General features: G+C 40.3%; 5 protein-coding genes and 6 non-coding genes across 11 annotated transcripts; 9 read left to right on the top strand and 2 right to left on the bottom strand.

The window, feature by feature from the left end:
- Positions 1–62: 62 nt before the first annotated feature.
- LOC135609825 (acireductone dioxygenase 1-like) lies at positions 63–3682 on the top strand. The gene is made up of 5 exons (XM_065103500.1): positions 63–392; positions 510–597; positions 2309–2403; positions 2537–2776; positions 3295–3682. The coding sequence occupies exons 1-5, from the start codon at positions 123–125 to the stop codon at positions 3418–3420; spliced, it is 819 nt and encodes a 272-aa protein (XP_064959572.1). The 5' UTR covers positions 63–122; the 3' UTR covers positions 3421–3682.
- Positions 3683–6887: 3205 nt separating this feature from the next.
- LOC135609822 (calcium-transporting ATPase 7, plasma membrane-type-like) lies at positions 6888–10456 on the bottom strand. The gene has a single exon (XM_065103494.1). It carries the CDS (start codon positions 10070–10072, stop codon positions 7019–7021), a length of 3054 nt encoding a protein of 1017 aa, XP_064959566.1. The 5' UTR covers positions 10073–10456; the 3' UTR covers positions 6888–7018.
- A 937-nt stretch (positions 10457–11393) lies between these two features.
- On the top strand, positions 11394–11590 carry LOC135611455 (U2 spliceosomal RNA). The gene has a single exon (XR_010486588.1). It is a non-coding gene; the product is annotated as a U2 spliceosomal RNA (small nuclear RNA).
- Positions 11591–12535: 945 nt separating this feature from the next.
- LOC135611459 (U2 spliceosomal RNA) lies at positions 12536–12732 on the top strand. The gene has a single exon (XR_010486592.1). It is a non-coding gene; the product is annotated as a U2 spliceosomal RNA (small nuclear RNA).
- Positions 12733–13767: 1035 nt separating this feature from the next.
- LOC135611461 (U2 spliceosomal RNA) lies at positions 13768–13964 on the top strand. Its single transcript, XR_010486593.1, has one exon. It is a non-coding gene; the product is annotated as a U2 spliceosomal RNA (small nuclear RNA).
- Positions 13965–14928: 964 nt separating this feature from the next.
- LOC135611457 (U2 spliceosomal RNA) lies at positions 14929–15125 on the top strand. Its single transcript, XR_010486590.1, has one exon. It is a non-coding gene; the product is annotated as a U2 spliceosomal RNA (small nuclear RNA).
- Positions 15126–15808: 683 nt separating this feature from the next.
- Positions 15809–16005, top strand: LOC135611458 (U2 spliceosomal RNA). Its single transcript, XR_010486591.1, has one exon. It is a non-coding gene; the product is annotated as a U2 spliceosomal RNA (small nuclear RNA).
- An 824-nt stretch (positions 16006–16829) lies between these two features.
- Positions 16830–17026, top strand: LOC135611456 (U2 spliceosomal RNA). Its single transcript, XR_010486589.1, has one exon. It is a non-coding gene; the product is annotated as a U2 spliceosomal RNA (small nuclear RNA).
- Positions 17027–17419: 393 nt separating this feature from the next.
- Positions 17420–19216, top strand: LOC103981126 (uncharacterized). Its single transcript, XM_009397729.3, has one exon. The coding sequence runs from the start codon at positions 17420–17422 to the stop codon at positions 19214–19216; it is 1797 nt and encodes a 598-aa protein (XP_009396004.2).
- Positions 19217–22068: 2852 nt separating this feature from the next.
- On the bottom strand, positions 22069–23847 carry LOC103981125 (dihydroflavonol 4-reductase). The gene is made up of 6 exons (XM_009397728.3): positions 23635–23847; positions 23367–23536; positions 23065–23259; positions 22822–22981; positions 22535–22727; positions 22069–22452 (listed from the first exon to the last, which is right to left on the bottom strand). Exons 1-6 carry the CDS (start codon positions 23741–23743, stop codon positions 22203–22205), a joined length of 1077 nt encoding a protein of 358 aa, XP_009396003.2. The 5' UTR covers positions 23744–23847; the 3' UTR covers positions 22069–22202.
- Positions 23848–27135: 3288 nt separating this feature from the next.
- On the top strand, positions 27136–27660 carry LOC103981654 (abscisic acid receptor PYL12-like). The gene has a single exon (XM_009398397.2). It carries the CDS (start codon positions 27136–27138, stop codon positions 27658–27660), a length of 525 nt encoding a protein of 174 aa, XP_009396672.2.
- Positions 27661–27931: the final 271 nt, after the last annotated feature.

Below are 27931 nucleotides of genomic sequence, written 5' to 3'. Positions count from 1 at the left end.
TCTTTAGTTATTATTTCTTTGAGAATTATCATCATAAACCACAGTTGCAAAATCGAACTTCCACTCCATGAACAAATACAATCACACAACTTCTCCCATTCCATCAGAAGATTTAATCCAAAATGTGGACAAAAGTGATTTTTCATCTTTATGGTCATCGTTTGGTGAAGGATGAACACCACAAACTGATCCGCCACGCACGCGGCAGTAGATCATTTGTTGCTACCAACAAAATCCAAGGCAGAGGAATCATGTGGAACAGGATCTATCCATCGAATAAGTATGGTATGGTAGGTTGTGGAAGTATCCATCACCCACAGCCAAAGGATCTGCGCAATCTTGAACCGAGAACCCTCATCAGTCATCAGCAAATCCCTGTGATGGCTCCAGAGGTGCGTTTGCTTCTCTGACATCTCGCATCTGTTGTTCATGCTCTCTCTCTCTCTCTCTCTAAGACTTGCAATCTGAATCCTGAGCTAGTTTTGCTGATTGTTATTGTATATGGCTAGGCTTGGCTGATAGATGAGAGTGATGAGGACCAGAGGCTCCCTCACCACAGGAACCCTAAGGAGTTTGTATCCCTGAGCAAGCTTCAAGGTGCCAATCTGATATCTTTTCTCTTGAAGGCTTCTGCTTTTTTGTTCTTTTTTTTTTATCCCAACATTCTAAGCATCAGTAACCATGAAGTGGAATTGGTCAATGATTATGTTTCTTGGAAATACCATGAGCGATTAGTAGTTTTTTTCCCTGATCATTAACGCATGCTTAATTTTCCTGTTTGAGCTTAGTTCCTTGTGTGAGATGCTATAGTTTTAGGTTTTTGGCTTCTGAAATGACTGATGGAAGTCTCCAGGCAGAATTGATCTATGGAAGGCAGTTGCATACCCCCATAGATAGGGAAGTATGATTTAGGGGGACTTGAGTTGCAGACTGGGGTTTGAGGAGAGGAACATTATTATGTGTGGAATAAGGGGATAGATCTTATTGTTAAACATGAATATACTTTTTGGATCTGTCATTCTAGCGATGTCCTAATATACATTATTGTTCGTCTGAATCTAGGTTTAAATCGATGAGGGTGGGTACCAGTGTGAACCTGTACAAACCGATGCTTTTTACCTTAAGCACAACAAATGTGATTCTGTTTCCCATAAATTAGTAGTTATAACCCAAAGGCTTTGATAGGCCCTGCTCCTTTCTTCTGGAAATGGTCAGAGACATCAGCATGATGCCCTGGGTAATTGATATGATGGATATCGATGCATCTTTGCTGGCATTCGAGGGGTTGCCAATTGGATTGAGAAACTTCTGCAAGAACTGTATACTCTTACTAAAGCTTCTGAGTACCAATTTTGAATCGATCATCATGTGAGATGGTTTAAAAGATGCTTGTGGTATAGCAAAATTTTAAAATGAAGCTAATTAATCAGTAATTCGGCTGATCATGCTCCCTCGTCTTGTGCATCATATATAACAGAATTAAGAGGAAAATAGGATGACCGAAAGGTTTTACAGGAGCAAATGGTAAGTCACTAAATGAGAAGCATACCTAAGACCAAGTGCAGTTCCTTAAGGATGAAAGAGAACAAAACAAGGCAGCATAAAGTACCTTTTCCCCTCATTTTCTCTGTGTGTGTGTGTGCATGTGCTCACGTGTGCGCTGCACCATGTGTGATAGAGGTATAAGGTTAATATAACATGAATGCTGCTGTTGTTCTCTTCGATCATGATGTAAAGTTAAACCTGGCAACAATTTTATAACGAATACTATACTCGAAAATTTTGATAGCTTGGAAAGCTAAGGATACAATGCAACTTCCAATTAGCTGCATGCAGTTAGTTATTCAGAACCACTTGAAATAGGACTCTGGACTTTCTTGACTACTTAGTAGACTTTTCTTGAGGGATGACTAATGATCCTAAGTTATTTATAGGTAGACATTCAAGGAACTTGGTAGTCACTGATTCCAAATCCTACACTTATATCATACTTTTACTGGTATGATTCCATTATACATATTGTCTCGAACCAACAAGTTGGAAATTTTATTTCCCACATAATTATTGTCTTATGGGTGGTTGATCCACACAGTATTGTCGTTTGATTAATGTTTTTTTTTGCTATACAATTTAGACTACTCATGTGCTATACATGGATAGCAATATTTTGTTTTGTGAACAATGTTTTATTTTGTACAGGCAAGTGGACCAAAAGTAACTTTTCCCCTCTTGTTCATGATAGACTATCTGTGATTTTGAGTAGTATATGAATATTTGATGAAACAACTGTTTCTCTCTGTTATTGCAGAAATCGGGGTTCTTTACTGGCATTTGGATCCCAAAAACTATGAGAGCAGTGAAGAATTGAAGAAAATTCGGGAAGACAGAGGATACAACTACATGGTATGCATCTCTCTTTCTCAGATGGGCCTGGGCTCAGGCATCCAGTCACACATCATGCTAGTGTGACCAGAGAACAACCAGCATGTAACCAGTGCAATTTATTTTGACAATCTTTACCATCTTGACATTGCAGGACCTTCTTGAGTTATGTCCTGGAAAAGTTGAGAACTATGAAGAGAAGTTGAAGAACTTCTATAGAGAACACATCCATGCCGATGAAGAGATCCGCTATTGTTTGGAGGGCAGTGGGTATTTTGATGTTCGTGACAAAGACGACACCTGGATAAGGATTTGGATCAAAGAGGGCGACATGATTGTCTTACCAGCTGGAATCTATCATCGGTTCACATTAGACACTTCAAACTATGTGAAGGTATGTAAAATAATAAAAAAGTTTAACATACATAGCTAGCCGATGTGAATGTACTCAGTTTATCTTTTTTCCTCTATTTTTCTCTTTCTTGTTTGGCAATGAAAATAAAATTGAAGATAAAGATGTGGGAGAAAATATATGCCAAAACTTTCTTCAAAGGGGTCTAGATTTATCTTTCTCGAGACAGAACAGTTTTAAGAGGAGATGACAAAAGGCCATTTACAAACTATACCTAACAACTTCATAAATTTCTTTGAGTTGCTCTTCCAAAAACAATAATGATTTTCTTTTCATTTCTTTAATTTCACTGCAACCGAACAAGAATGTATGTTGTGTAATGTTTGCCTTAGCCTCATAGCTTTTCCAAAAAGACCTTAATGTGTGTTCATTCTCAAGGTTCTACTCCAGTAATTTATTTTATTTTTATGATGGCACCAGTTCTGAATTGAATCGTTCATCTTATTTCTGCTTCTAATCCACATAGCTTTTTACATATATGCTTTGCGGTGCATATGCAGCTGATGAGATTGTTCATTGGAGAACCTGTTTGGACAGCTTACAACCGCCCTCAGGAGGACCATCCAGCCAGGCAAGTCTATATCAAGACATTGGAGAGCTCTGGAGTTGCTGTGAAGGCTCATTAAGGTGTAACTTACTTTTCAACTTGATTACCTATGGAATTGCCATGGTATAGGATCTTAAAATCGGTGTGTTATAACCTATTTGTATTTTGGTGACTGATATATGTATTCCTGAAACTACTTATGCATAAGGAGAATAAGGTAACCGGGACGGTGCCCAATACATGTAATTTTTGTTGACAACTTTGAATGTAATTTTGGAATATGCGATGCAGTGAAAGTAAAGTTAAAGGAAGAAAAAAATCTATGCCCAGTTACCTGCTTAGATGCTAAATCCTTCATGTTCTAATTATATATATAGTCTTTAAGAACTTCTCTACTTATGAAGTTCGTGCTGCCTCGCGGATATTGGTTACTTTTAATTGATAAGTACCAAAGATTAGAGGTCAGGGTACTTATCAACTGCCAAACAAATGGCATCAATTAAAATTCTGTTCTCTTTTCTGTGAACAGATTGAAATTTCTTATCAACTCTCCTTAATCTTCCACTAGTGGACTAGACAACATGATGTTAGTAAAGGTGTTTGAGTCTAGAAGGCAGCAGTCACTGGTAAAAGCATGATGCCTTGCTTTTGCCTCCCTTGGCTCTGACCAACTGATGGCAAAGCCAATATCTTCTAATTTCTAATTATGACTGATGAACTTAAGAGAGTGTGCAATCATGGTTTATGGAAATCACAGTCACAAAAGCAGAACCATTTGGCTTTGGAAGTCAAAAAGCAAAAGCAGAGCTTATGCAGAGGCCAAGTGGAAAATAGTCAAATGAGTGAGCATCAAATCTTCCCAAGAATGCACTGCAAGCTTCTCAGCTTACCATCCATTACTTTCTGCAATCCACCAGTTGGGTCCACAATCAAGGATGGAGCAAGATTGAACAAGACAAAAATAAATAAATAATAAAGGGTATTAAGTTAAAATGTATGAGATATCAAAAAACTAAATTGGTAAATCAAGGAAATATTTGGGGCCCCCAGCCTTCCACCTAGACTTGTCCCCTTGAACAAAATGAAATCACTACAATGTAACAACTGATGAGAAAGGAGTCCAAAAGGTTTTGATGGTTCTTGAGAGAGGTGGCAATGAGCAATGTGATTGCTCTTAGGTTTGCTGATGAGCTTTGACATCAAATAAGTGGAAACTGTACTCAAGTGTTGCTTTGAAGTTGATGCATATTCACTGACCTAAGAGTGTGCTGATGATGGAGACTGATCACACAATTCTTTATGGGGAAATGTTGATGAATGCCCTCATTAGGCAAGACATGATTGTGTCAGCACCAAGTTCACATTACAAAATAATTATTATTAGATCTACAGCACCTTTAGATGATTCTTCCTCTTAACCAATTGCAGCACCCAATCACTCCCACTTCTCATATCTCTTATATATTTCTGGCCTCTTCTCTCTAAACCTTGTGATACCTGTTGGTCTTCTTTTCCTTTCTCTTCCTTCACTGTACCTCCACGGGGATACCAGTTGATCCTCCCTCCCTTTTGCTTCTTCTCTTACTTCAGCATACTGTTCTATTGGGTACATCTGATGTATGCAACTCCATGCATGTGCACCAAAAGTAGCTGAAGCTGCCAGCATGATCTGATCACAGGGTAGCAATCAGATCATGCTAGTAGTTCCATCTGCTGTTGGGGGCACAATAAATCCCTGCAATCCAATCTCCATCTGCTCATCAGGGTGCCATCAAGATGCTCATGAAGACATCAAAAGGTTCAGTGTTTTTGACATCTGAAACATCTAAACACCCTAGTTTAACATCTCCTGCTGTTTTCCTTTTGTTTTCATCTGATGTGTGATATGATGAGAGGAGCAGTATAACTAAGAGGGAGAAGAAAGCTACTTATGTGATTTTGAGTTGAAGGAACACCTTGACCTTGAAATTAAGCTCGACATCCTTACTCGGTGGGTTCCTTCCTGTAATCTCCTCTGATTGTGACCTCAATCTTTGGTTCCTTAAATAAGTTCTATGATCTAATGTTTTCAGAGAAGTAGCAGCTCATTTGTGGTACTGCTCACAACTTGTCATATGGTCTTGAGCTGAAAGAGAAGTTTCCTTCCTCCTATCAACTTATGAGGTTGTACATGGATCGATGCCGATGTACATCCGAATCTTAGCTGTAGCAGATAGAGACATTCATGATTCATCATGCAGCCTTAAGTTCTACCACTTCAAAATCATTCCTAAAGATTCCGAATTGAAGATGTACTTGGTAGCATACTGTAGAATCTTCACTCATATTTATAGTCGCATTTGTTTCGATTCAACCATGTAAATCTTTACTGTTTATGTGTGAAGTAAGTATGCTAAAGGAAAGGTATGGAGATTACTGCAAATGCATTACCAGAAATGTTAGCAAATTATCTGGGTCAGTTCTACTTGTGATGCATGCAGTTCATGTTGGTGAAAGCAGACATGAGAGGAGAAGGTATCCAAGTTAATCCTGATTAGGAGATATGACTTTATGAGTACTGAAAGCAACAAATTTTGTAGTGTTCCATCTATGATAATGTTTGGGGACAAGAGAATCCTCTTTTTTTACTTTGGCTGTCACTCTCCAGTCTTTGGTTTGCTTGTGTCTTCAGAAAAGTCTCTTCAGCTTCAAAGCCTTCAACCACAAGAGACCTCCAAATCCTTCCCCTCTCATCATCACAGTATTCTGTCTCATGCATTCTACCATTCAAATGTATCAGTTGCACACTGATTTCCTGATTCTTCTATAACAATTCTTGCAGTAAAAGATGTAGATCTTGAGGCAACATTACATGCACCTGAAGCAGTAGGTCAGCTCTGTCCACTCTGTAGCAGATCAATCACTTTTTCAACAGTTCTATCAAAAGCAATGCAGTAATCAAATGCCAGAGGAAAGTTCTGCAACCACTGTGGAGTCAGGTAGATTATTGGTTTGTGTCTGATAAAAAAATGTCCATTGTTGAGCAATATATGTTCATAAGTCATAACAGATATTGGTGGTAGTCTTTTTCAAGCTGCACTTTACCTAATCTCCAAGCAATGGACAACCATTATTATGTCAGGCAGGACCAAATCAAAAGCTTTCATCAATCAAGGGACCATCTTGTGTCTTGGTGAGAATGGGGTTCTAGACTTCCTCCCTACTCCTATTAGAAGATATGTATAGGAACTAAATATGTCAAGCATCAGGGTTGAATCAATATGATCTAAGAATAAACTCTTGTTAGCTCCAAGGTATAGGATCATCAAACTATGGGTAACAAGAGTGAGTTAAATTGAGTACTAGTCCTTGCATATATTTGTTGTCATCTTGGTCATCTAGATGCACCTGTAGATAGATATTATGAATTATATTAAGAATGTTTCTTCCCTCGATTGATGAATTCAACATCAGCTGAAATTAATCTCATTAATCCACTGGATATTTGTTGTGTGACAAAATTTCTCAGGTGATACATGCAAAATCTGTATATAAAAAGAAGACCAATGTCAACTCATATACACATTAGGAATTTACAATAAAATAATAAATAAATCAAGTTGGGATATAACACCCAATCAATCAGCAGAGAAGAAAAAAAATTGAATGAAGGAATTAAATGGACCTATAATTGATTCCTATATACCAGATTTAGGGTGAGCTAAGAGCTGGAGAAGAGGGGTGTTGGAAACTGGAATGCACTTGACAAGCCAACCAATTGGCCATGACACAGCTGCAATACCAACACAAATCCCCCACTGTTCCCAGTCCAACCTTACTGTGCCTGCAAACTCCCTCAAGAACTCCACCATCATCACCTGCAAGAACACAGTGACTGCCACAATCCCCAAGAAGAGCTTATTGGTGCGCATCCCCTCGAACACGTTCTTCTTCTCCAGCTTCCTTGCGTTGAACTCATTGAAGACTTGGCAGAGAACGAAGGTGTTGAAGATTAAGGTGTTGTTCACCTCTTCTCTCACTCCAAATATGGACTGCCCTCTGAACTGGAGCACCAGCAGAACTGCAACCTGAAACATGGCCTGCGTTGTGAGGTTTCTCCACATGATGTTGGTGATGAGTGGCTCCGTCCGGCCCACTGGGGGCTTCTTCATCAGCTCCTTGGTGGGCCGATCGGTAGCTAAAGCCAGAGCGCCCATGGTGTCCATGATCAGGTTCACCCACAGGAGCTGCACCGTCGTCAATGGAACCTCGCCGGTGCTAATGGCGGAGACGAAGTTTATGACCAGTGCGGCAATGTTCACTGTGAGCTGAAACTGCAGGAACTTCTGTATGTTATTGTAGACACACCTTCCCCATCTCATGACGGTCACGACGGTGTCGAAGTTGTCGTTGAGGATGACCACGTCGGAGCTCTCCTTCGCCACCTCGGTGCCTTGAATTCCCATGGAAAGTCCCACGTCGGCTTCCTTCAGTGCCGGCGCGTCGTTTGTGCCATCCCCGGTGACTGCCACGACGTGGCCCTTTGACTTCAAGCACTGCACCATTAGCAGCTTATCGAAGGGAGAAGACCTCGCCATGACTCGAATCTGATCGATCTTCTTCATTCGCTCCTCTGCTGAGTAGTTTCTGAACTCCGGCCCTTCGACCACCAATCCGTCGACGTCATCGTCTCTGAGTATGCCGCACTCGATGGCAATGGCTCTTGCTGTGAACACGTTGTCTCCTGTGATCATTTTGACGGCAACGCCGGCGCGTCTACAGGCGGCGATGGCTGATTCCACTTCAGGGCGACATGGGTCCTTCAAGCCAACGAAGCCCAGCAGAGTCAGTCCGTTGTCGTCGAGGTTTGGCGTCTCTTCTTGATCGACATGAAGATCCTCTGCATCGGTGATTTTATAGGCCAAGGCGATGCACCGAAGACTACGAGCGGCCATGTCTCTGATGACCTTCTCGAGCTTCGTTCTGGACTCGACGTCTACGTCCCGCACATTCCCGTTCCTGTCGAGGTAATGCGAGCATCGAATCAAGATCATCTCAGCAGCTCCTTTCCAGTGTGTGATCATCGCTCTGCTATCCTTCTCTTCCACCAGAACTCCGCTCCGCTTCTTTTCCGAGTTGAAGGCCTCGACGTGAACTACGCTGTACCTCCTCTTCATCTCCTCCACGTCCATTCCGAGATCCAGAACTGCCCACCATAGAAGAGCCTTCTCCGTCGGGCTACCAGAGACTTCTGGCACTGCTACAGACGTTGGCCTGTAAACACTGCCTGTGGTGTTCAGCCCGACTCCCTGGTGAAACAGTGTGCGCACTCTTGGCGCGATTGAGGAGATGCTGCCGCCGTCTACCGGAACTTCTTCGTTGCCGATCCAAAACTTGGTGACAGTCATTTGATTCAGCGTCAGAGTGCCGGTCTTGTCGGTGCAGATGGTCGTCACCGAGCCCATCGTCTCGCAAGCCGACAGCCTCCGGACCATGGCGTTGTCCTTCATCATCCTCTTCATCGAGAAGGCCAGCGTCAGGGTCACCGCCAATGGCAAGCCCTCGGGGATCGCCACCACGATGATGGTTACTGCGTCTTGGAAAATACTCACGATGACGCTGATGACGTCGCCGGCGTCCACCTTGTTCTTGTTGAACCTGGGCTGCCCGTTCTCGTCCTTGGTGCTCCCGGTGAAGTAGCGGATCGCTAGCACGGCGAAGACCAGGACAGCCACGACAACGCCAATTTTGCCGATGCTCGACGTCAGCCTCTCGAGCCGCTCCTGGAGCGGCGTCGGCTCGGTCGTCTCGCGGGCTATGGTGCTCATCATCTCCCCCCACGCCGTGTCCGTGCCGACGGCGGTGATGATCATGGAGGCGTATCCGTCGATGACTTTGACGCCGGATGTAAGGAACGGGTTCTTAACGGCGTCGACGTCGACCGGATGGCTCTCGCCTGTCATGCTCGATTCGTCGATCTGCAGAGAATGCCCCTGGAGGAAGAGCCCGTCGCCCGGGACCTGGTCACCGATCTTCAAGAAGATCACGTCTCCGACCACGACGTCGAAGATGGAGATGTCTTGCCGGTGGCCGTCGCGGACGACGCTGACGCTGATGTCGTTGCACTGGGCGGACAGCTTGTCGAACCGCTTCATCTGGCGGAAGTTGCTGACGGCGGAGACGACGGAGACGAGGAAGATGGCGAGGAAGATGCTGGCGCCGTCGTACCATCCTTCCTTGAGGCCGTGCTCCTTGATGCCGAAAGCGAGCGAGACCGCGGCGCAGCCGATCAGGATGAGGAGGAACAAGTCGTTGAGCGCCTCGTACACGAACCAGAAGAACCCCTTGGGCTTCGTCTTGGGGTACGTGTTAGCGCCGAAGGCCTCCCTCCGCGCGTCCAGCTCGCCACCGCCGCCGGATATGCCGGCCTCCGCGTCGGAAGCCAGGCCCGCAGCGATGCCGTCGGCTCCGCCGAGGCGTTGCACTTCGTCAAGCCTGCGCTCCCTCACGAGGGACTTGAGGACGTCGGCGTCGACGATGGAGAAGGGTGGAGCAGGGGCCCTACATTCATCGTCATCGTCGTCCACGATCTCGAGGGAGACGTAGGATGGAGTACGGAGGGCGCCAGTGATGCGCTTCTTGGAGAGGGAGCACATGGCGCGGCAGGAGTAGATCATGGTGAACGCGATGCGCCATCGCTTCTGAGGTACCGAGGCGCGACGGTCGGACGCGATGAAGAAAGCGTATTCCATCAAACGAAGGTGTCGACCACAAGCAACGAAGTCTGTAGCAGGATGGAGAATGAAAGACGTGGGAGAGGAGAGGACGACTGATGGTAGCGACGATGATGAAGGCTTACTCCCCCTTTTCTAACGTATGTAAGCGGCAGCGAGAAGGAAGCGACGAAGGGGAGGGGAAGGAGACGGGTGGTCGGTGAGAAGACCGCCGTTGCAGCCGCTAAACTTGCCGGTTAGTTTACGAAGATGGAACTGGTGGAAGTTGGGAGGCGAAGGAAGCGTTCGTCTTTAATAAGCCGAGTCGGTTGATGCGAAGAAAAGGACGAAGAAGGCGCGTACCAGCTAATAAAGGAGACATGTTTCGATGTCCCAAGCCGGCTTCGACGGTCGGCGCGACGTGGTTCGGTGTCTTACACGAACCGTGTTAAGAAATTGAGTCGGCGACGATCACATTTGCATTTATGACGGTCGTGCGGTGATGACTTCGTGCCACATCATATATATATATATATATATATATATAACTCTTGTTAATACCCCTCCAATAAACTTCAATTAACTACTATTAAACATAATTATTATTAAATTATATTATAAGAAAAAGGATAGAAGAACAAGAGGATGCATATAAGTGAAAACGAAAAAAAGAAGACAATGATAATTAGGGAGATGTCCACCATGGAAAATAAATGATGGTGACATGAGCAACACACCGTTAAGATATTAACGAATGAGAAGGATCAAAGGGAAGAGAAAGATAGAACGAAGAGAAGAGAGTCCTTAAAAACTATTTGGTTTTCACATTTAACTCTTTACATATAAGTTTATTATACATATATAATTATGGTTAATCTCTCTCAATTGATAATGAATTGACATCTATATTCATTTAAAAAATAAATAATGGATGAAAATAATAAAGGTATTGGGTATTAAAATTTCTAAACTTTTTAATGATTAGTACTACTAAACTATAGATATACATTTGCAGTCGCTATAATACCTAAAACGGATCTCTTTTTATTTATTCTAATAATATGCTTAACTTCTTCCGATATAAGGATGAAAAGAAATCATATCACCAAACCCTCTCAATTAGTCTCTTATTTCTTATCTTTCATATTTTAGTATATAATAATAAAACAATTAAATCTGCGGTACAATTTTTTAATCGGATCCATGTTTGATCCGACTCGCATCGATCCGATCCGATCCTTATATGAATGCTTCGTATATTGGTTAGCTTGGTCGGCTCTTTAGTCCCACATCGGCAACTCATGCAGCAAGGAGACGCACAAGCGGGTATAAAAGAAAGAGGAAGCATTCATTTCAACTCATACCTTTCTCGGCCTTTTGGCTAAGATCAAGTGTAGTATCTGTTCTTATCAGTTTAATATCTGATACGTGGGTCATCGATCCACTATGATATTAAATTAATTTCTTGTGGGGGAGGTCCCACCACAGTGGCTTGCCACTGGGGGCCTCGCGCGTCGCCTGTGCGTTGCACTACAGCACTGGCCTGGCGCACCCCGACCAAACCAAATTCAATTTTGTTTCGTTGTTCCGATTGACATCTTAATTAAGATGTTAGTTATCTGGTTCAAATAAGATGATTGGTGTTTTTATGTTTGTATTTGTATTCAATATATTGAGAAATGAAGTTGTTATTTATAATGGTTGTATACTCATTTTGACCTAATAAATTCTTTAATGTCTGATACGTAAAGGTGTTGGAACAGATTTTGTGAAAGAAAAAGGATGAAACAAATTATACGGACAACCCTAAAAAATTATATAAATACATGAATTCTTTTAAAAATTTCATATTTATTGATGATTAGTGGCCCACTTAAGTTTATTTGATGGATGTTAAAGGAGTGGTATACATGAACTTTTGATTATTTAGGGATACATGCAATACTAATATTTGGAGGGACAAATATGCTATTTTTAATTTTTCAGAGGGCTAAATTTCATGGATGTAAATACTTTTACTTTATGATATATCCTAATTTCATTTATTTATTTTATATTAATATAATTTTTCTATGTTTTCTTGTAAATCTATAATTTTTGCATTACATAATTACAAATGCTATGTTGTACTCTTTTTTATTTATTATTTTAAATAATATCGGTTCTCATTGTATTTAATAATAAGAATATGATATATTTATAAAACTTAGAATAGACTTTCGATGAGTTTGATTCAATGACTAGACCATTTAAGTCTTAAAATATCTAAAACGATCTCAATTCTTTAATTTTATATTTTTTTATGAAATATTTAAGTTTATTATATGGATGAAAGAAAAATCTTAATATATTGACTATCATCAATTCCTCTCTTTGCGTTCTCTATCATTCTTTTATAATATATTGTCCATTGGTTGGTCTCTTTAGTCCCACGTTGGTAACGTGCGTAATAGAAAAGAGCGAAACGAGTATAAAATAAGAGGGATCTTTTTCGTCCAAAGCATACCTTTCTCGGCCTTTTGGCTAAGATCAAGTGTGGTATCTGTTCTTATCAGTTTAATATCTGATACGTGGGTCATTGATCCACTATGATATTAAATTAATTTATTGTGGGGGAGGGCTCATCACATTGGCTTGCCATTGGGGACCTCCTGCGTCACCTGTGCGTCGCACTATAGCACTGACTTGGCGCACCCCGACCAAACCAAATTCAAATTTGTTTTGTTGTACTGATAGACCCTTAATTAAGATGTTAGTTTTCTGGTACAATTAAGACGATTGGTGTTTTTTATGTTTATATTTGTATTTAATATACTGAGGAATGAAGTGGTTATTTTATTGGTTGATTTTACTAATTGAAAGATACATAAAGTATGAAAGAAAAAGGATGTTGGAATAGATGTTGTGAAAGAAAAAGGATGAAACAAATTATACAGACAACCCTAAAATATTATATAAATACATGAATTCTTTTAAAAATTTCATATTTATTGATGATTAGTGGCCCACTTAAGTTTATTTGATGGATGTCAAAGGAGTGGTATACATGAAATTATGATTATTTAGGGATACATGCAATACCAATATTTGGAGTGACAAATATGCTATTTTTAATTTTTCAGAGGGCTAAATTTCATGGATGTAAATACTTTTACTTACTCTATGATATATCTCAATTTCATTTATTTATTTTATATTAATATAAATTTTCTATGTTTTCTTGTAAATCTATAATTTTTGTATTACATAATTACAAATGCTATGTTGTACTCTTTTTTATTTATTATTTTAAATAATATCGGTTCTCATTGTATTTAATAATAATAATAGGATACATTTATAAAACTTAGAATAGACCTTCGATGAGTTTGATTCACTGACCAGACCATTTAAGTCTTAAAATATCTAAAACGATCTCAATTCTTTAATTTCATTTTTTTTTATGAAATATTTAAGTTTATTATATGGATGAAAGAAAAATCTTAATATATTGGTTACCATCAATTCCTCTCTCTATGCATTCTCTATCATTCCTTTATAATATTATGTAATTATTTTATGATAACATTCATTATATATATATAGTTATGGACTTATATGTCCGGTGTTTGGATCCATGTTATTCTATGCTGGTTGTGTCCATTGGTTGGTCTCTTTAGTTCCACATCGGTAACGTGCACAATAGAAAAGAGCGAAACGAGTATAAAATAAGAGGGATCTCTTTCATCCAAAGCATACCTTTCTCGGCCTTTTGGCTAAGATCAAATGTAGTATCTGTTCTTATCAGTTTAATATATGATACGTGGGTCATCGATCCACTATGATATTAAATTAATTTATTGTGGGGGAGGGCCCATCACAGTGGCTTGCCATTGGGGACCTTGCGCGTCGCTTGTGCGTTGCACTACAGCACTGACCTGGCGCACCTTGATCAAACCAAATTTAAATTTGTTTCGTTGTACCGATTGACCCTTAATTAAGATGTTAGATATCTGGTACAATTGATGATTGGTGTTTTTTATGTTTATATTTGTATTCAATATATTGAGGAATGAAATGGTTATTTTATTAGTTGATTTTACTGATTGAAAGATACATAAAGTAAAAATCTTAATATGATATTAAATTAATTTATTGTGGGGGAGGGCCCATCACTTGCCATTGGGGACCTTGCACGTCGCTTGTGCGTTGCACTACAGCACTAACCTGACGCACCCTGATCAAACCAAATTTAAATTTGTTTCGTTGTACCGATTGATCTTTAATTAAGATGTTAGATATCTAGTACAATTGATACATAAAGTATGAAAGAAAATACTTTACTTTATGATATATCTCAATTTCATTTCTTTTTTTAATATTTTATATAATTTTTCTATGTTTTCTTGTAAATCTATAATTTTTGTTTACATAATTACAAATGCTATGTTGTACTCTTTTTTATTTATTATTTTGAATAATATCGGTTCGCATTGTATTTAATAATAAGAATATGATATATTTATAAAACTTAGAATAGACCTTCGATGAGTTTGATTCACTGACCAGACCATTTAAGTCTTAAAATATCTAAAACGATCTCAATTCTTTAATTTCATATTTTTTATGAAATATTTAAGTTTATTATATGGATGAAAGAAAAATCTTAATATATTGGCTACCATCAATTCCTTTCTATGCATTCTCTATCATTCCTTTATAATATTATGTAATTATTTTATGATATCATTCATTATATATATATATAGTTATGGACTTATATGTCCGGTGCTTGGATCCATGTTATGCTATGTTGGTTGTGTCCATTGGTTGGTCTCTTTAGTCCCACATGTAACGTGCGCAATAGAAAAGAGCGAAACAGGTATAAAATAAGAGGGATCTCTCTTGTCCAAAGCATACCTTTCTCGGCCTTTTGGCTAAGATCAAGTGTAGTATCTGTTCTTATCAGTTTAATATCTGATACGTGGGTCATCGATCCACTATGATATTAAATTAATTTATTGTGGGGGAGGGCCCATCATAGTGGCTTGCCATTGGGGACCTCGCGCGTCGCTTGTGCGTTGCACTATAGCACTGACCTGGCGCACCCGGACCAAACCAAATTCAAATTTGTTTTGTTGTACCGATTGACCCTTAATTAAGATGTTAGATATCTGGTACAATTGATGATTGGTGTTTTTTATGTTTATATTTGTATTCAGTATATTGAGGAATGAAGTGGTTATTTTATTCGTTGATTTTATTGATTGAAAGATACATAAAGTATGAAAGAAAATACTTTACTTTATGATATATCTCAATTTCATTTTTTTATATTTTATATAATTTTTCTATGTTTTCTTGTAAATCTATAATTTTTGTTTACATAATTATAAATGCTATGTTGTACTCTTTTTTATTTATTATTTTGAATAATATCGGTTCTCATTGTATTTAATAATAAGAATAGGATATATTTATAAAACTTAGAATAGACCTTCGATGAGTTTGATTTACTGACCAGACCATTTAAGTCTTAAAATATCTAAAATGATCTCAATTCTTATTATATGGATGAAAGAAAAATCTTAATATATTGACTGTCATCGATTCCTTTCTATGCGTTCTCTATCATTCCTTTATAATATTTTATACATATATAGTTATAGACTTCTTGTGCTTGTTATGCTATGCTGGTTGTCCATTGGTTGGTCTCTTTAGTCCCACATCGATAACGTGCGCAATAGAAAGGAGCAAAACAGGTATAAAATAAGAGGGATCTCTTTCGTCCAAAGCATACTTTTCTCGGCCTTTTGGCTAAGATCAAGTGTAGTATCTGTTCTTATCAGTTTAATATCTGATATGTGGGTCATCGATCCACTATGATATTAAATTAATTTATTGTGGGGGAGGGCCCATCGTAGTGGCTTGCCATTGGGGACCTCGCGCGTCGCTTGTGCGTTGCACTACAGCATTGACCTGGCGCACCCGGACCAAACCAAATTCAAATTTGTTTCATTGTACCGATTGACCCTTAATTAAGATGTTAGATATTTGGTACAATTGATGATCGGTGTTTTTTATGTTTATATTTGTATTCAGTATATTGAGGAATGAAGTGGTTATTTTATTTGTTGATTTTATTGATTGAAAGATACATAAAGTATGAAAGAAAATACTTTACTTTATGATATATCTCAATTTCATTTTTTTTATATTTTATATAATTTTTCTATGTTTTCTTGTAAATCTATAATTTTTGTTTACATAATTACAAATGCTATGTTGTACTCTTTTTTATTTATTATTTTGAATAATATCGGTTCGCATTGTATTTAATAATAAGAATAGGATATATTTATAAAACTTAGAATAGACCTTCGATGAGTTTGATTTACTAACCAGACCATTTAAGTCTTAAAATATCTAAAATGATCTCAATTCTTTAATTTCATATTTTTTATGAAATATTTAAGTTTATTATATGGATGAAACAAAAATCTTAATATATTGACTGCCATCGATTCCTTTCTATTTTATTATATGGATGAAAGAAAAATCTTAATATATTGACCGTCATCGATTCCTTTCTATGCGTTCTCTATCATTCCTTTATAATATTTTATACATATATAGGTTCTCTATCATTCCTTTATAATATTTTATACATATATAGTTATGGACTTATATGTCCTGTACTTGTTATGCTATGCTGGTTGTGTTAATTGGTTGGTCTCTTTAGTCCCACATCGATAACGTGTGCAATAGAAAGGAGCGAAACAGGTATAAAATAAGAGGGATCTCTCTCGTCCAAAGCATACCTTTCTCGGCCTTTTGGCTAAGATCAAGTGTAGTATCTGTTCTTATCAGTTTAATATCTGATACGTGGGTCATCGATCCACTATGATATTAAATTAATTTATTGTGGGGGAGGGCCAATCACAGTGGCTTGCCACTGGGGCTCTCGCGCGTCGCCTAGGCGTTGCACTATTGCCCAGGCCTGGCGCACCCCGACCAAACCACATGTAAATCTTTGTACGAGAGTATCTCAATGTTATTTCGAAACACGGAGTCAATGTAGTAGTTTTTGGTGTTAAATATATCGATGGAAATGAGAGGGATTCCAAGGCAGAGAGTTTAAATATTCTGTACATTTTTATATGTATTGTGAAGATCTCATGAACCCGTGAGCAACACTGATTGCATGATTCAATGGCAAGTAAACCACAACGGAAGTCCGAGTTCTCAAGAAAAGAAGTTATAAGAGATACCAAACTTACAGGCCGCGTGGAGGGAGGAATCAGATGCACATGAACCCGTTCAAGCCATGGATCTATAGACAACCTGACATCCTTTATCCGTTCTCTTTAGTAAGCCTTCTACAGTTGGTTCTCTCTCAAGGCAGGTATGGCGGACAGACGAAGCCAGTCACAGCCATTTCGCTTCTGGCTGCCTGCCTGGACTCACCCGACAAGGAGTAGCACTCCGCGCCAACCCGATCCAACTCGACAGAAATCCCTGCGCCGCGATGCATCGCAGCCTTCGGATCATACAACATCCTCATCACCGTCCTCGCCGACCGCAACCCGAAGAGTTCCTCAACCATCACCACCACCGGCTTCGTCGCGAAACCGTCCATCATCTCGTCCCCAAGCCAGAAATGCAAATGAACAGCAGCGATCACGACCCCGGTCCCCACAACCGTCTCCGATCAACTCAGATAAGCAAGCTGCAGTAGCGAGAAATCTCAGGTCCCAATCCGCATTACAAACTGCATCAACTCAGGTGAAGTCTCGGCTCTCATCTCAAGCTCTTGCACCTGACTCACAATCTTCATCACCTGCAAAGAGAACATCTCCTTCGAACCAGCCATTGTCATTGGCCCATGAATCCCAGCCAACATTAACGTCCGCATCACCAACCATATTGCATCCTAAATCTCAGGCCCGTACTATCCCTCTTGCAAAAGATTCAAATCCTAAGCCGACAAGAAACCACATTTTGCAGGAACCAAATTTGCTGCTTGTATCAACCAATTCGCTGGAGAATAAACCTCTAGAATCGTACTCCATCTCTTTACCCCAGCCGTCAACACCTAAAGAACAAAGAGAGAAGATTAAATTAGAAGAAACCGAGCCTTCTCAATCTCGAAAGTTGGAAGATACAAACAAACAAACTGCAGAAGAGAAGCATAAACTAAAGTTAACAACAAACCACCCTAAGAATTCCACCAAAGCCCCAAATTCATATTCAACACCTGAAGGGACTAATAGAGGCAAGCTTAGGACAACACCAGACACAGAAGAGAAGCCCTTCACTGGAGAACGCAACAAGTCGAAGGAACAGGGAGAAGTCAAGCAACTCAGCACGACATCTGAGAACAGCCTGATCGCATCCCCCACACAAAGTGGATTAGTCTCACTATCCATTAACTCAAATGCAGAACACAGGAAGGATACCGATACTGCCGAGCATACAAAAGATGGTTCCACCAGAGAGGAACAGAAAATTGCAATTTCAAGTATCTCACAAGATTCATTCTATGATGGCAAGAGAGCCATGTTCAAGGGGGAGATCAAGGAAGGGCTTTCTAAACTGTTACAGAAGATAGGTACTGGATATTCTGGTGGGGTGAGGAATGGACTATCGACAAATGTACTTACTTTGGCTGGCAATAACAGTGGAGCATCCATGATTATAGGTTATGAGGGTACCGATAGAGAGAATTTCTACCATGCCCACAAGGATCAAAAGCTCGACAAGGAGAAGATTGATGCAAGAGGCAGTTGCAGTGAAGAAAAGTGGCAGCATAGTGGAAAGGGGGCATTTACAACCAGCATTAACAACAATGTGCAAAGCATCAACAACTCAGCTGTCGATGAAAGTTCCTGCAGTGTCAGAAACCCAGGCGTCCATTTGAATCTCTCAAGAACTAAGGAAACCTTGGTTTCCAAAAGAACAGTGGAACCCCTGGAGACTGAAAGGGCACCTTCCAAGCCAATCCAAAGCCAGAAACCAACTCGTGAGCCCAGAATTAGAAGACGCTGCCTTCGGGCATTGCTTATGGAACCTAGTGAGAGTGATCCAGAAAATCCTGAGAAGCCCCAGCGTCATGGATGTCGTTACAGCTGTGAAGAGAAAAAGAAGTTAAAGGATGACAATCATGGAATGTCCACGACTAATTCTGGCTTGCAGAACAACTGAGAAGGTACAAGCAAAGGTCCAAACCAATAATCACAAACTATAAACGTTTACAATTTGGTTAGTTGAAACCAAAAGAGTGTGTTCCATGTAATGAAATTTTAGTCTATTTCAATGATTTTATCTCCATTCTTGCAAGGGCCTATTTTTTATGAATGAATATCAATTGTTGAACCTGTCATTTACAACTGCTTCATAATTTAAATATTATCGACCTAAAGAAATCAGTTTAATTAATGACAGCATGTTATTTGTAAATTGATTAAAAATGCTTAAATTAAGTATCAAAGTAACAAAAATGAAAGTTAAAAAGTGAATGAGATGTTTCCATTAATTTGTAGACAATCATTGAATACATGGAATATCATAGAAGACTGAATTCCTTTTTCAAGTCACCCATAGGGCTCCTTGTATTATTACTTCAACATTTACACTAATCTCTTATCCAAAAAATATTTAAGCTATTTAAAAAAAAAATCTCATTGATATTAACATAAATGTTTATACAGAGATTTTAAAAAAAGTTATGTTACACGTGCAACATCAAATAAGTTGGTAAGCCTACAACATTGCTTTGCCCAATAAAGGTCAATGTTTCCATCGGTTGGCACCTGAACGGAGTAGCAACTCAGTTCAAGCGTTTGCAGCACTGATGATGAACAGAGGTTCTCTCTGCCTCTCAAAGTGAGATTCCCCATGTTTAGTAGATGGAAACCATCAACGTTCTTTCACAAACAGCACTCAAAATTCTCTCTTCATCTATGTGCTGCGTGCAACTTGTCCAGCATTAAAAAACAAAGTAGCTTTGACCAACTGAGGTATTGCTTTTCAAATTAAAAGAAACCTATATACTCTTAAACATAGATCACAATGTCCAATGAAAATGGTAGGAAGGTGCATATCATGGCAAATCTTGGATTCCAAGTCAATAAAAAAAGTAGTGAGTTCAGCTTACTTTGGAGTACATCTTAGCAATTAGAATGTTATCTTTGAATGAAACTAAGTTACCGAGCAAATAAAGCGAACGAAGAAAAAGTAAAATGCAACCTTCTGAACCTGAAGTTCTAGTGTAATTCTTGAAATTACTTGCAGCAAAAGTAGAGCTGCATTAGGACACTATGGACTAATGGATCTTGATTAAAGTTGGTACAGCATTACTACTTAGTCTTCTGCACAATCTTCAGGAAATTCTGCAATCAGAGATATTATCCCAACATCCTCACAAGCCTTAATTTTTTTATGAACATATGTTTGACAATGGCTTTTTGACCCACCAGTACCACACCTAGTCCACGTATTCTCTTGACGGTATGCTTCATATAGCGTACTTCTTTAGCTATATCTAATTCAACAATAGCTTTTAGCTATTCATGAACTGCTATGGTTTTGTTCCAGAAGTAAAAAAATAAGAATAGACTGGTGAAACATGATTTTCGACAAAGCACATTACATGTTCAGGAAGACTATCAGTGAAAAATTATACTCCATAAGACAAACTGACCTGACATGATTTGTAAAATTTTATTCCACACTTAAGCCAGTAGCTTTATATTTGCGATCTTTAAGCAGAGAAGCAAGTTTAGAAGAACAATAGTATAAAATCGAAGGAACTTGAATAGCATACATGGTGCTCAAATAGAAACCACCAAATTATCCAAGGTAGCTAAATTAAGATCACACTAAAAAGAAAAAGCAATCCTTTGTGTAGATCAAGAAAAAAAAGTTTCATGCAACTCTTATTGCATGAGATAAACATTGCTGTCACATTTGTCATAGGCTGGAAAAAAGCTTTATAGGCGATTACATATTCAACAATATATCCTAATCCACAAACTTCTGAAGGGTTTTATAAACATATTCTTGTATAGAAAAGCACCTTTTTAAGTCATGCAGCAAATATTTTTGATACAAATATGAAAAACGATAATTACCTCTAAATTAATCAGATGGCCAAGGTTAGGTGTGCTATGTGAAAATCTGGTTTTTCTTTGTTGCTTGATCTCAAAAGACGTGCACTAGAGGAAAAATCGTCCTACATCCAAGTGACGATCAACTGTTTGTGTTTATGACCCAACCAATTAACATACAAGTTCGGGTTACCACCTCTGTGTTGGGATTCTGCACGAGTAGGGGGGCGAAGCAGAGGGGAGCTGGATCTGGCAGTCGTCCAGGCGTCAGAAAGATCGAGCCCCAGGATGTAGCGGTCGGTCCTCTTCTTGGTCGGCGATCACTTCGGTGATGGTTCTGGTGGTGGTGGGAAGCGAGATATTTGGACGCAAACGGGGGCGATGACAACCAAGCCGGCTCTCGTTTCGCATATTTCTGCAACGCGACGAACTCCTTCTCGGGTCGGGAATCGGATGGCGATGGTCGAAGAAGACGCCGGGCGACTCGCGTCGGGTTGTCGTCGTCATCGATGTGTGTACTTAGAGCTGGACGCCAGCTATTGGTGCGTCGTGGGCGCTTTGTGCGTGAGACTGTACACCCGATCGACGCAGGCCGATCTAACTCTCGCATTCAGGTGCGACCACCTGTCTCCTTCGACACAGGAAACAGGGTTTTTGGAGCCTATGCTCTGACTCGATGTGGACATCATCCCTGTCATTAAATTTGTGGACTTTTTCTTGTTTTTTTTTGTCGCCTTTTTTTTTGTAGGATATATTACTAACTCTTATTTATTATTTCCTGAGTGATAAATATATAATGTTAGTGATAAATCCTGATAAAAAAAATATGTATAATATATAAACGATTGTTTATGGTCTCTATTTTGGTGCACATTGCGGTAGGCTATGATCAAAGCTCAGACATGGGTCTTCATCGATCCAATCAAGAAAATAATGGAATCAGCAGTCTGCAAAGACAAGCAACTCAATCTTCTTAAGATAAAAGTTCATCAAGGAGACTCAGAATCCCATTCTGCCAATGAAACTAAATCATGCATCTGTGCTGATGCAGCACAAGAATCTGATACGGCAGAGATCGCTACCTAAGCAATCAGGACTTCCTTTTCACTGAACTCACTCACTCTCTCTGATGCTGAGTTCACAGGTTTCTTCTTCACCACCTCGCTGCCATGGCCTTCGGCTGTATGGAAAGGTATCAGCTTCTTCTCGCAGCACGACCGGATTGCTTCGTCGAACATGTCCTCCATCGTGTACTGGAACTTGTACCCCAGCTCCATGAGCTTCTTCGAGGAGAAGTGCACCCTTAAGATGTCTTCGTCGATCCCTTCAAACCTACAACGAATAGCTTTCTTATTTAGATAGATCTTTTCTTGCTTGCATCTCAAGTGGTTTGGGTGAGTATGAGAGCACTTGCTTTTGAGGGATGATGTACTGGGGGTATCGTTCCTTGAACATCTTTGCGAGGTCGTATATGGTGGCGTCATGGGAGGAGCAGATGTATCTTCCTTGTGCGTTCGGGTGCTCGTACAGGAAGATTTGGGTGTCACACAGGTCGTCCAAGTGGACTAGTTGAACTTGCCTCAAGATCGAGTAGTGAGCTTCGTTTCCTGCTTGCATGCATGGATGATGCAGTCAACAGCTAAGACATGCAGGGCTGATGATCCTGTCGAAAGTACCGCTGCTAAATGTTTCTGCAAGTACCTGTGATGAGTGACAGCGCAGTGATCATACTGGGCGGCATGGTGGTGGTGATGAAAGGACCGACCACCAGAGTCGGGATGATGCTGATGAAGTGAATGCCGTTCTCCTTCGCGAACTCCCACGCCGCTTTCTCAGCCAGTGTTTTGGACACGAAATACATCTGCAGTAAAAGATCATTTCCTTTTATTCTCCCCCATTCAAATTTTGCTACAAGCAGAAGATGGGAGTGACATACGTACGTACCCATCCTGTCATCTTGACGCGGCGGCAGAACTCCATGTTGCTCCAGGAGCTCTCGTCGTACTCCGGCTGCTGGTGCTCCTGCACGTTGACGGTGCCCGCCGAGGAAGTGAACACGACGCGCTTGACCGTGCCGGCTTCCTTGCAGGCCCTCATGATGCTCAAAACCCCATTAACGGTGGGCTTGATGATCTCATTCTACAAGCAACTTGGACTTGAGCATATACATAGAGAGAGAGAGAGAGAGAGAGAGAGAGAGAGAGAGAGGCTGCATGCTGCAAAGAGAAGAGGATTAATGGAGCTACCTCAGGGTCTTTGGACTCGAAGTCCATGGGGGTGGCCACATGGAACACTCCTTCACATCCCTTGATCACCTCAGCGAAGCTTCCTTCCTCGTCCAAGTCTGCTCTCCAGATCGAGAGCCGCTCAGCCGATCCCGGAAGATCTAGCAGAGGCTTGACCTTCTTCTGATTCGCTGCATCAAGACAACAAACCATTCAAGTCTCTGCTGTTCCTGCTTGATCTCTTCATGTGCAAGGGAGCGAGATGCAAAGAGAAATATACTATACTGACAGGGGTCTCTCACGGTGGCCCTGACGATGTATCCATTCTGCAGAAGCTTCATAACTAGCCATGATCCGACGTATCCCGAGGCTCCGGTCACCACCACCGATCCCTTCATCTCTCTCTCTCTCTCACCCTCTCTGAGATTAAACTGATGATTCTGATATGCCGAGCCTTACTCCTTCAGATGTATTTAAAGACTGAAACCAGAGGGAGAGATGGTGGCTGTTCCATCTCGCTTTCTCTCAGTGGAGGAGGAAGAAGAACGAGGATGGTGGTAGATTGGAACGTGGCTCATCTAATTTTCAAGCTCCAACGAACGAAGAAGAGGAAGTCGTATGAACTTTAGGTGTGTTCCCTGAAGTGCCTAATCGTGTCACGGAACTATGTAAAGAACGCGGATCGTAATCACGTCAAATATTTAAGTTATGAATTGATTTCCTTTCCTTACTTGTTATTATAATTTAAGGAAATCTTAATCTACTTCCTTGTTTGTTGATATGAATTAAGGAAATAAGAAATAACTAGTAAGTATTCCAAATATGATGATATCATATTTGTTAGTATATTAAATGAAAATAATTTATATTAAATAAATACGAAAATTAAAATTTATTTCCCTTAATAGAGGCTCACCTCCTCCTAGGAGGGATTTCTCTCCTTCGTTCCTCACCTAGTCGAGCCTGGCAGCGGGAGGAACGAGGAGTTATACCCTGTTGACAAGAGAACGAGGAGTTACACCCTGTTGACAAGAGAACGAGGAGTTACACCCTATTGACAAAAGGTAGGTTTCCCTGCCTTTCTTAAATTTAAAAGTTTTAGTTTTTATTTTGATTCTTTGAATGTTGAAAGTTTGTAGTTTGAAAAATGTTTATCAATTCTTTAAATGTTAAATTTTTTATTATTACATTAAAGTAATCAGTTGTATAATGTTGACCCATGATTAAGTTTTTTATTGTAGATTTAAAGATGTTAAAAATTTATATGTTTTATCTGATATTTTATGATATTACTGTTTATCTTTAATCTTATCTGGATTAAAATATTATTAGATTAAAATATGTTATCTAAAATCTTTTGTGATATTCATTAATTTGAAATTTAAAATATGCTATTCTGAATGATTTAGAATTTGACTAGAATACATTGAAATTTTATATGTATTGAAAGCATGATTTTTATGTGAATTTAGAAGGTTATTCATTATATTAAAGTTTATGTCTTTTAATGTATTATGATTTCCATTCAAATTAGAATGTTATTTCCTTGTTTTAAAATCTCCTTGTCTATCATTCAATGTGTTATTATGTTTTTTGTTTATATTGCTAATGAATATATGTTGCGGTATGAAATTATATATTATTTGGATTGAAATTGCTCACAGGCCAGGCCCAACCCATAGGTCAGGCCACAGCCTATTGGCTAGGCCTAATCAGTAGACCAGGCCCAGCCCGTAGGCCAGGCCCAACCCACGGATCAAGCCTTGGCCCGTAGGCTAACCCAGCCTAACCATGATGGGCGGTCACATGCGATGCACATGACCAGTCCAAGGGCCAAGGCTGGGCCAGCTTTGTGTGATGCATGCCCAGTCATGTATAATACACATGACTAGTAGATGAGCTGGCTTAATCTAGCCCAATATTATTGTTGGATTTGAGCCCGATTGAACTAAACTATGCTTGATTAGTCTAAATCAATTCAGGGTGATTCCGAATTGATTGACTTATTCAAGTTAGTTTAACCTAAATTGAACATAATCTAATCTAAATTATACTAGTCTAGGGTGGTTCCAGACCAGTTAAATAAGGATTAGAGATCATTTCAGTTAGGTCCTAGTAAATTGAGTTCAATTGGATCAATTGAACTAGAGTTCAAGTCAATTGAGGGCTAATTTGTATTATTTGGTATTGATGATATTTGAAAGAAATATTTAAATGTGTTATTTCATCCATATATGGATATGACTAGTGTGAGATTATGTTATTTCCCTGCCAAGGGCAGGTAGGGCGATTCCCTTCGGGGATTAACGGGCCGTCAGACGTGGCGGCTGGACGGTTCCTCCATCCGCTGTTGGGAGGAACGTGTCCCCACTTTGGCGGGTGAGGGACACCACTCCATCCGCTGTTGGGAGTGTGATATGAGTTTGCCTCCATCCGCTGTTGGGAGAACACAAACTTATCCCGTAGGATAAAGCCTCTCCATCCGCTGTTGGGAGAGTGCTCCTTCGGGTATTTGATATACGCCAATGGGATGATTGAATTTTGATCATGTATTCATTTTGATTTGACTTTTTGGGGTTCCTACTCAGCGTTGCTGAATTTTCTTTATTTTTGATTTTCAGAGCAGCCTCCCTCTACTACTAAATCGGATTCCAGTGGAAAGCGGACCTTCCTCTACCGCTAGACCACTTGGATGACTCTTGAAGTTAACATCACTATGTTTACTTTTCTATTTATAATTTAATGAATAAATGAATTATAATAAATAGTTATAGACGTGATGTTTATCTATTCGGCTTGCGTGGAAAAAAAAAAAAATTTCAGGATGTGACACGGACGGTGGTAGATTGGAGGGGTCCAAGAAGTGTCCACTGTCTGAGGTGACGAAGCTCCTATTGTTCATTCAATCACAAAGGTGGGGTTTGGTAAGAGTCGATGAGTCGAATTAGCCTTCCTTGTACTAAATGGAGCAATGGGGAACGCCAAGTCCAGTCCTTGTATTCAATGAGAGCCCCTGTTTCATCGCACGAAGGGTAGGTGCACCACACACTCTTTCCTAGAACTGATGTGCCGTGCATGCGCTGTCTTTTTCTCGAAACAGGATTTTAACAGTATCGACCCATAAGATGTCAATCTATCTATAGCACGCTTTAATTCAGAGATCTTGATGTCGCATGAGTTTTTAAAATAATTAATTTAGATTAGATAAAGAAAAATTTGGGATGATCTAATAGGTGACGGTGTGTCCTCGACGGCAACGTTAGGGCAATGTAGTAGAGAGCCTTAAGAGATTAAATTATTACTAGGAGAATCGGATTTCTAGGTATAGATTTATGGTTTATCACTTTAATTTTTGCCTTAGCTTTATATTGTTGAGATGTAGGTCTCATGTTCTCGAGTGTCGGCAGCCCATCTGATGACAATTTACAGTAATGTGTGACATTAAGGTATATTTGATTTTCTTTTTATTGACTTTGGTTTGTGCTTCTTTATCGCAAAGTACGGCAAAACTGTGCATATTGTGCCTTAAAAATTGCACCAGCGTAAACATATAGGTGCAGACCATGCCAGGTGATGACACTGTCTTCGTTGAGTGCATCATCAAGCGACACGCAGCACGCGACTGGAAGCCCACGCCTTTCTTCGAGCGCCACGTAGGCACACGCTACCGGTTGCGCGTCCGAATCTGATGCTTTGTCGTTGCCTCCCCACGTCGACACTTCGTTTCGAGTCTATAAATAGCAAGAGAGGACCGGGGAGCTGAAGTCAACGGATGCAGTCTCTGGCGACGATGTCGTTGTTCACGAGTCCTGTGGCGGCGAGTCCGGCGATGCACGAGGTGATGAGGCGGTACCACAGCCGGCACAAAGCCCCGGGGCAGTGCGGCTCAGCGAACGTGCAGTATTTCGCGGCGCCCCTGCCCGTCGTCTGGTCGTTACTGCGGCGGTTCGACCGCCCGCAGGACTACAAGCGGTTCCTTAAGGGATGCAGGCTGCGCGCCGGGGACGGCAGGGTGGGGAGCATGAGGGAGGTGACGCTGGTGTCCGGGCTGCCGGCGGGGACCAGCACGGAGCGGCACGTGATCAGCTTCTCCGTCGTGGGCGGCGACCACCGGCTGAGCAATTACCAGTCGACCACGTCGCTCCACGAGGGCGGCGGAGGGGAGGGGACCGTGGTGGTGGAGTCGTACGTGGTGGACGTGCCTCCAGGGAACACGGAGGAGGACACCTGCGTCTTCGTCGACACCATCATCCGGTGCAACCTCATCTCGCTGGCGAGCGTTGCGGAGCGGATGGCAGTTTATGAACTACCATAACCTGTAAGCAGTTTATCTCTTATACATACATACATACATACAATGAGAATAAGTGTTTTAGGTATCATTTGTGTCTTACAAAAGATTCTCATTAAAATGTCTAAATTAATCTATAAAAGCAGTAGATACAATTAAAAGAATGATGAGTAAAGAAAGAAAGAAAGAAAATCAAAGGTAAATAGAAAAGAAGTTTTGAGGTTTCCATTTTTAAAATAAAAAACCATAACAAAATATTATTGACTTTCTTTCAAATCTTGAATATATATGCTCA

The sequence above is a fragment of the Musa acuminata genome, chromosome BXJ2-4 (genome assembly GCF_036884655.1).
Source record: "Musa acuminata AAA Group cultivar baxijiao chromosome BXJ2-4, Cavendish_Baxijiao_AAA, whole genome shotgun sequence".
Taxonomy (NCBI): Eukaryota; Viridiplantae; Streptophyta; class Magnoliopsida; order Zingiberales; family Musaceae; genus Musa; species Musa acuminata.
Note: the sequence above shows the minus strand (reverse complement) of the source record. Positions and strands in the feature narration are given on the sequence as shown.

Excerpts from the sequence above, each read along its gene's own strand:
- LOC135609825 (XM_065103500.1), top strand. The coding sequence starts at position 123 with ATGTGGACAAAAGTGATTTTTCATCTTTATGGTCATCGTTTGGTGAAG. Across the intron at positions 598-2,308 it reads ATCCCTGAGCAAGCTTCAAG|AAATCGGGGTTCTTTACTGG; the intron begins GTGCCAATCTGA and ends CTGTTATTGCAG. Across the intron at positions 2,777-3,294 it reads ACACTTCAAACTATGTGAAG|CTGATGAGATTGTTCATTGG; the intron begins GTATGTAAAATA and ends GTGCATATGCAG.
- LOC103981126 (XM_009397729.3), top strand. The coding sequence starts at position 17,420 with ATGGCGGACAGACGAAGCCAGTCACAGCCATTTCGCTTCTGGCTGCCT.
- LOC135609822 (XM_065103494.1), bottom strand. The coding sequence starts at position 10,072 with ATGGAATACGCTTTCTTCATCGCGTCCGACCGTCGCGCCTCGGTACCT.
- LOC103981654 (XM_009398397.2), top strand. The coding sequence starts at position 27,136 with ATGTCGTTGTTCACGAGTCCTGTGGCGGCGAGTCCGGCGATGCACGAG.
- LOC103981125 (XM_009397728.3), bottom strand. The coding sequence starts at position 23,743 with ATGAAGGGATCGGTGGTGGTGACCGGAGCCTCGGGATACGTCGGATCA. Across the intron at positions 23,260-23,366 it reads TCGAGTCCAAAGACCCTGAG|AATGAGATCATCAAGCCCAC; the intron begins GTAGCTCCATTA and ends AGTTGCTTGTAG. Across the intron at positions 22,982-23,064 it reads GCGTCAAGATGACAGGATGG|ATGTATTTCGTGTCCAAAAC; the intron begins GTACGTACGTAT and ends CTTTTACTGCAG.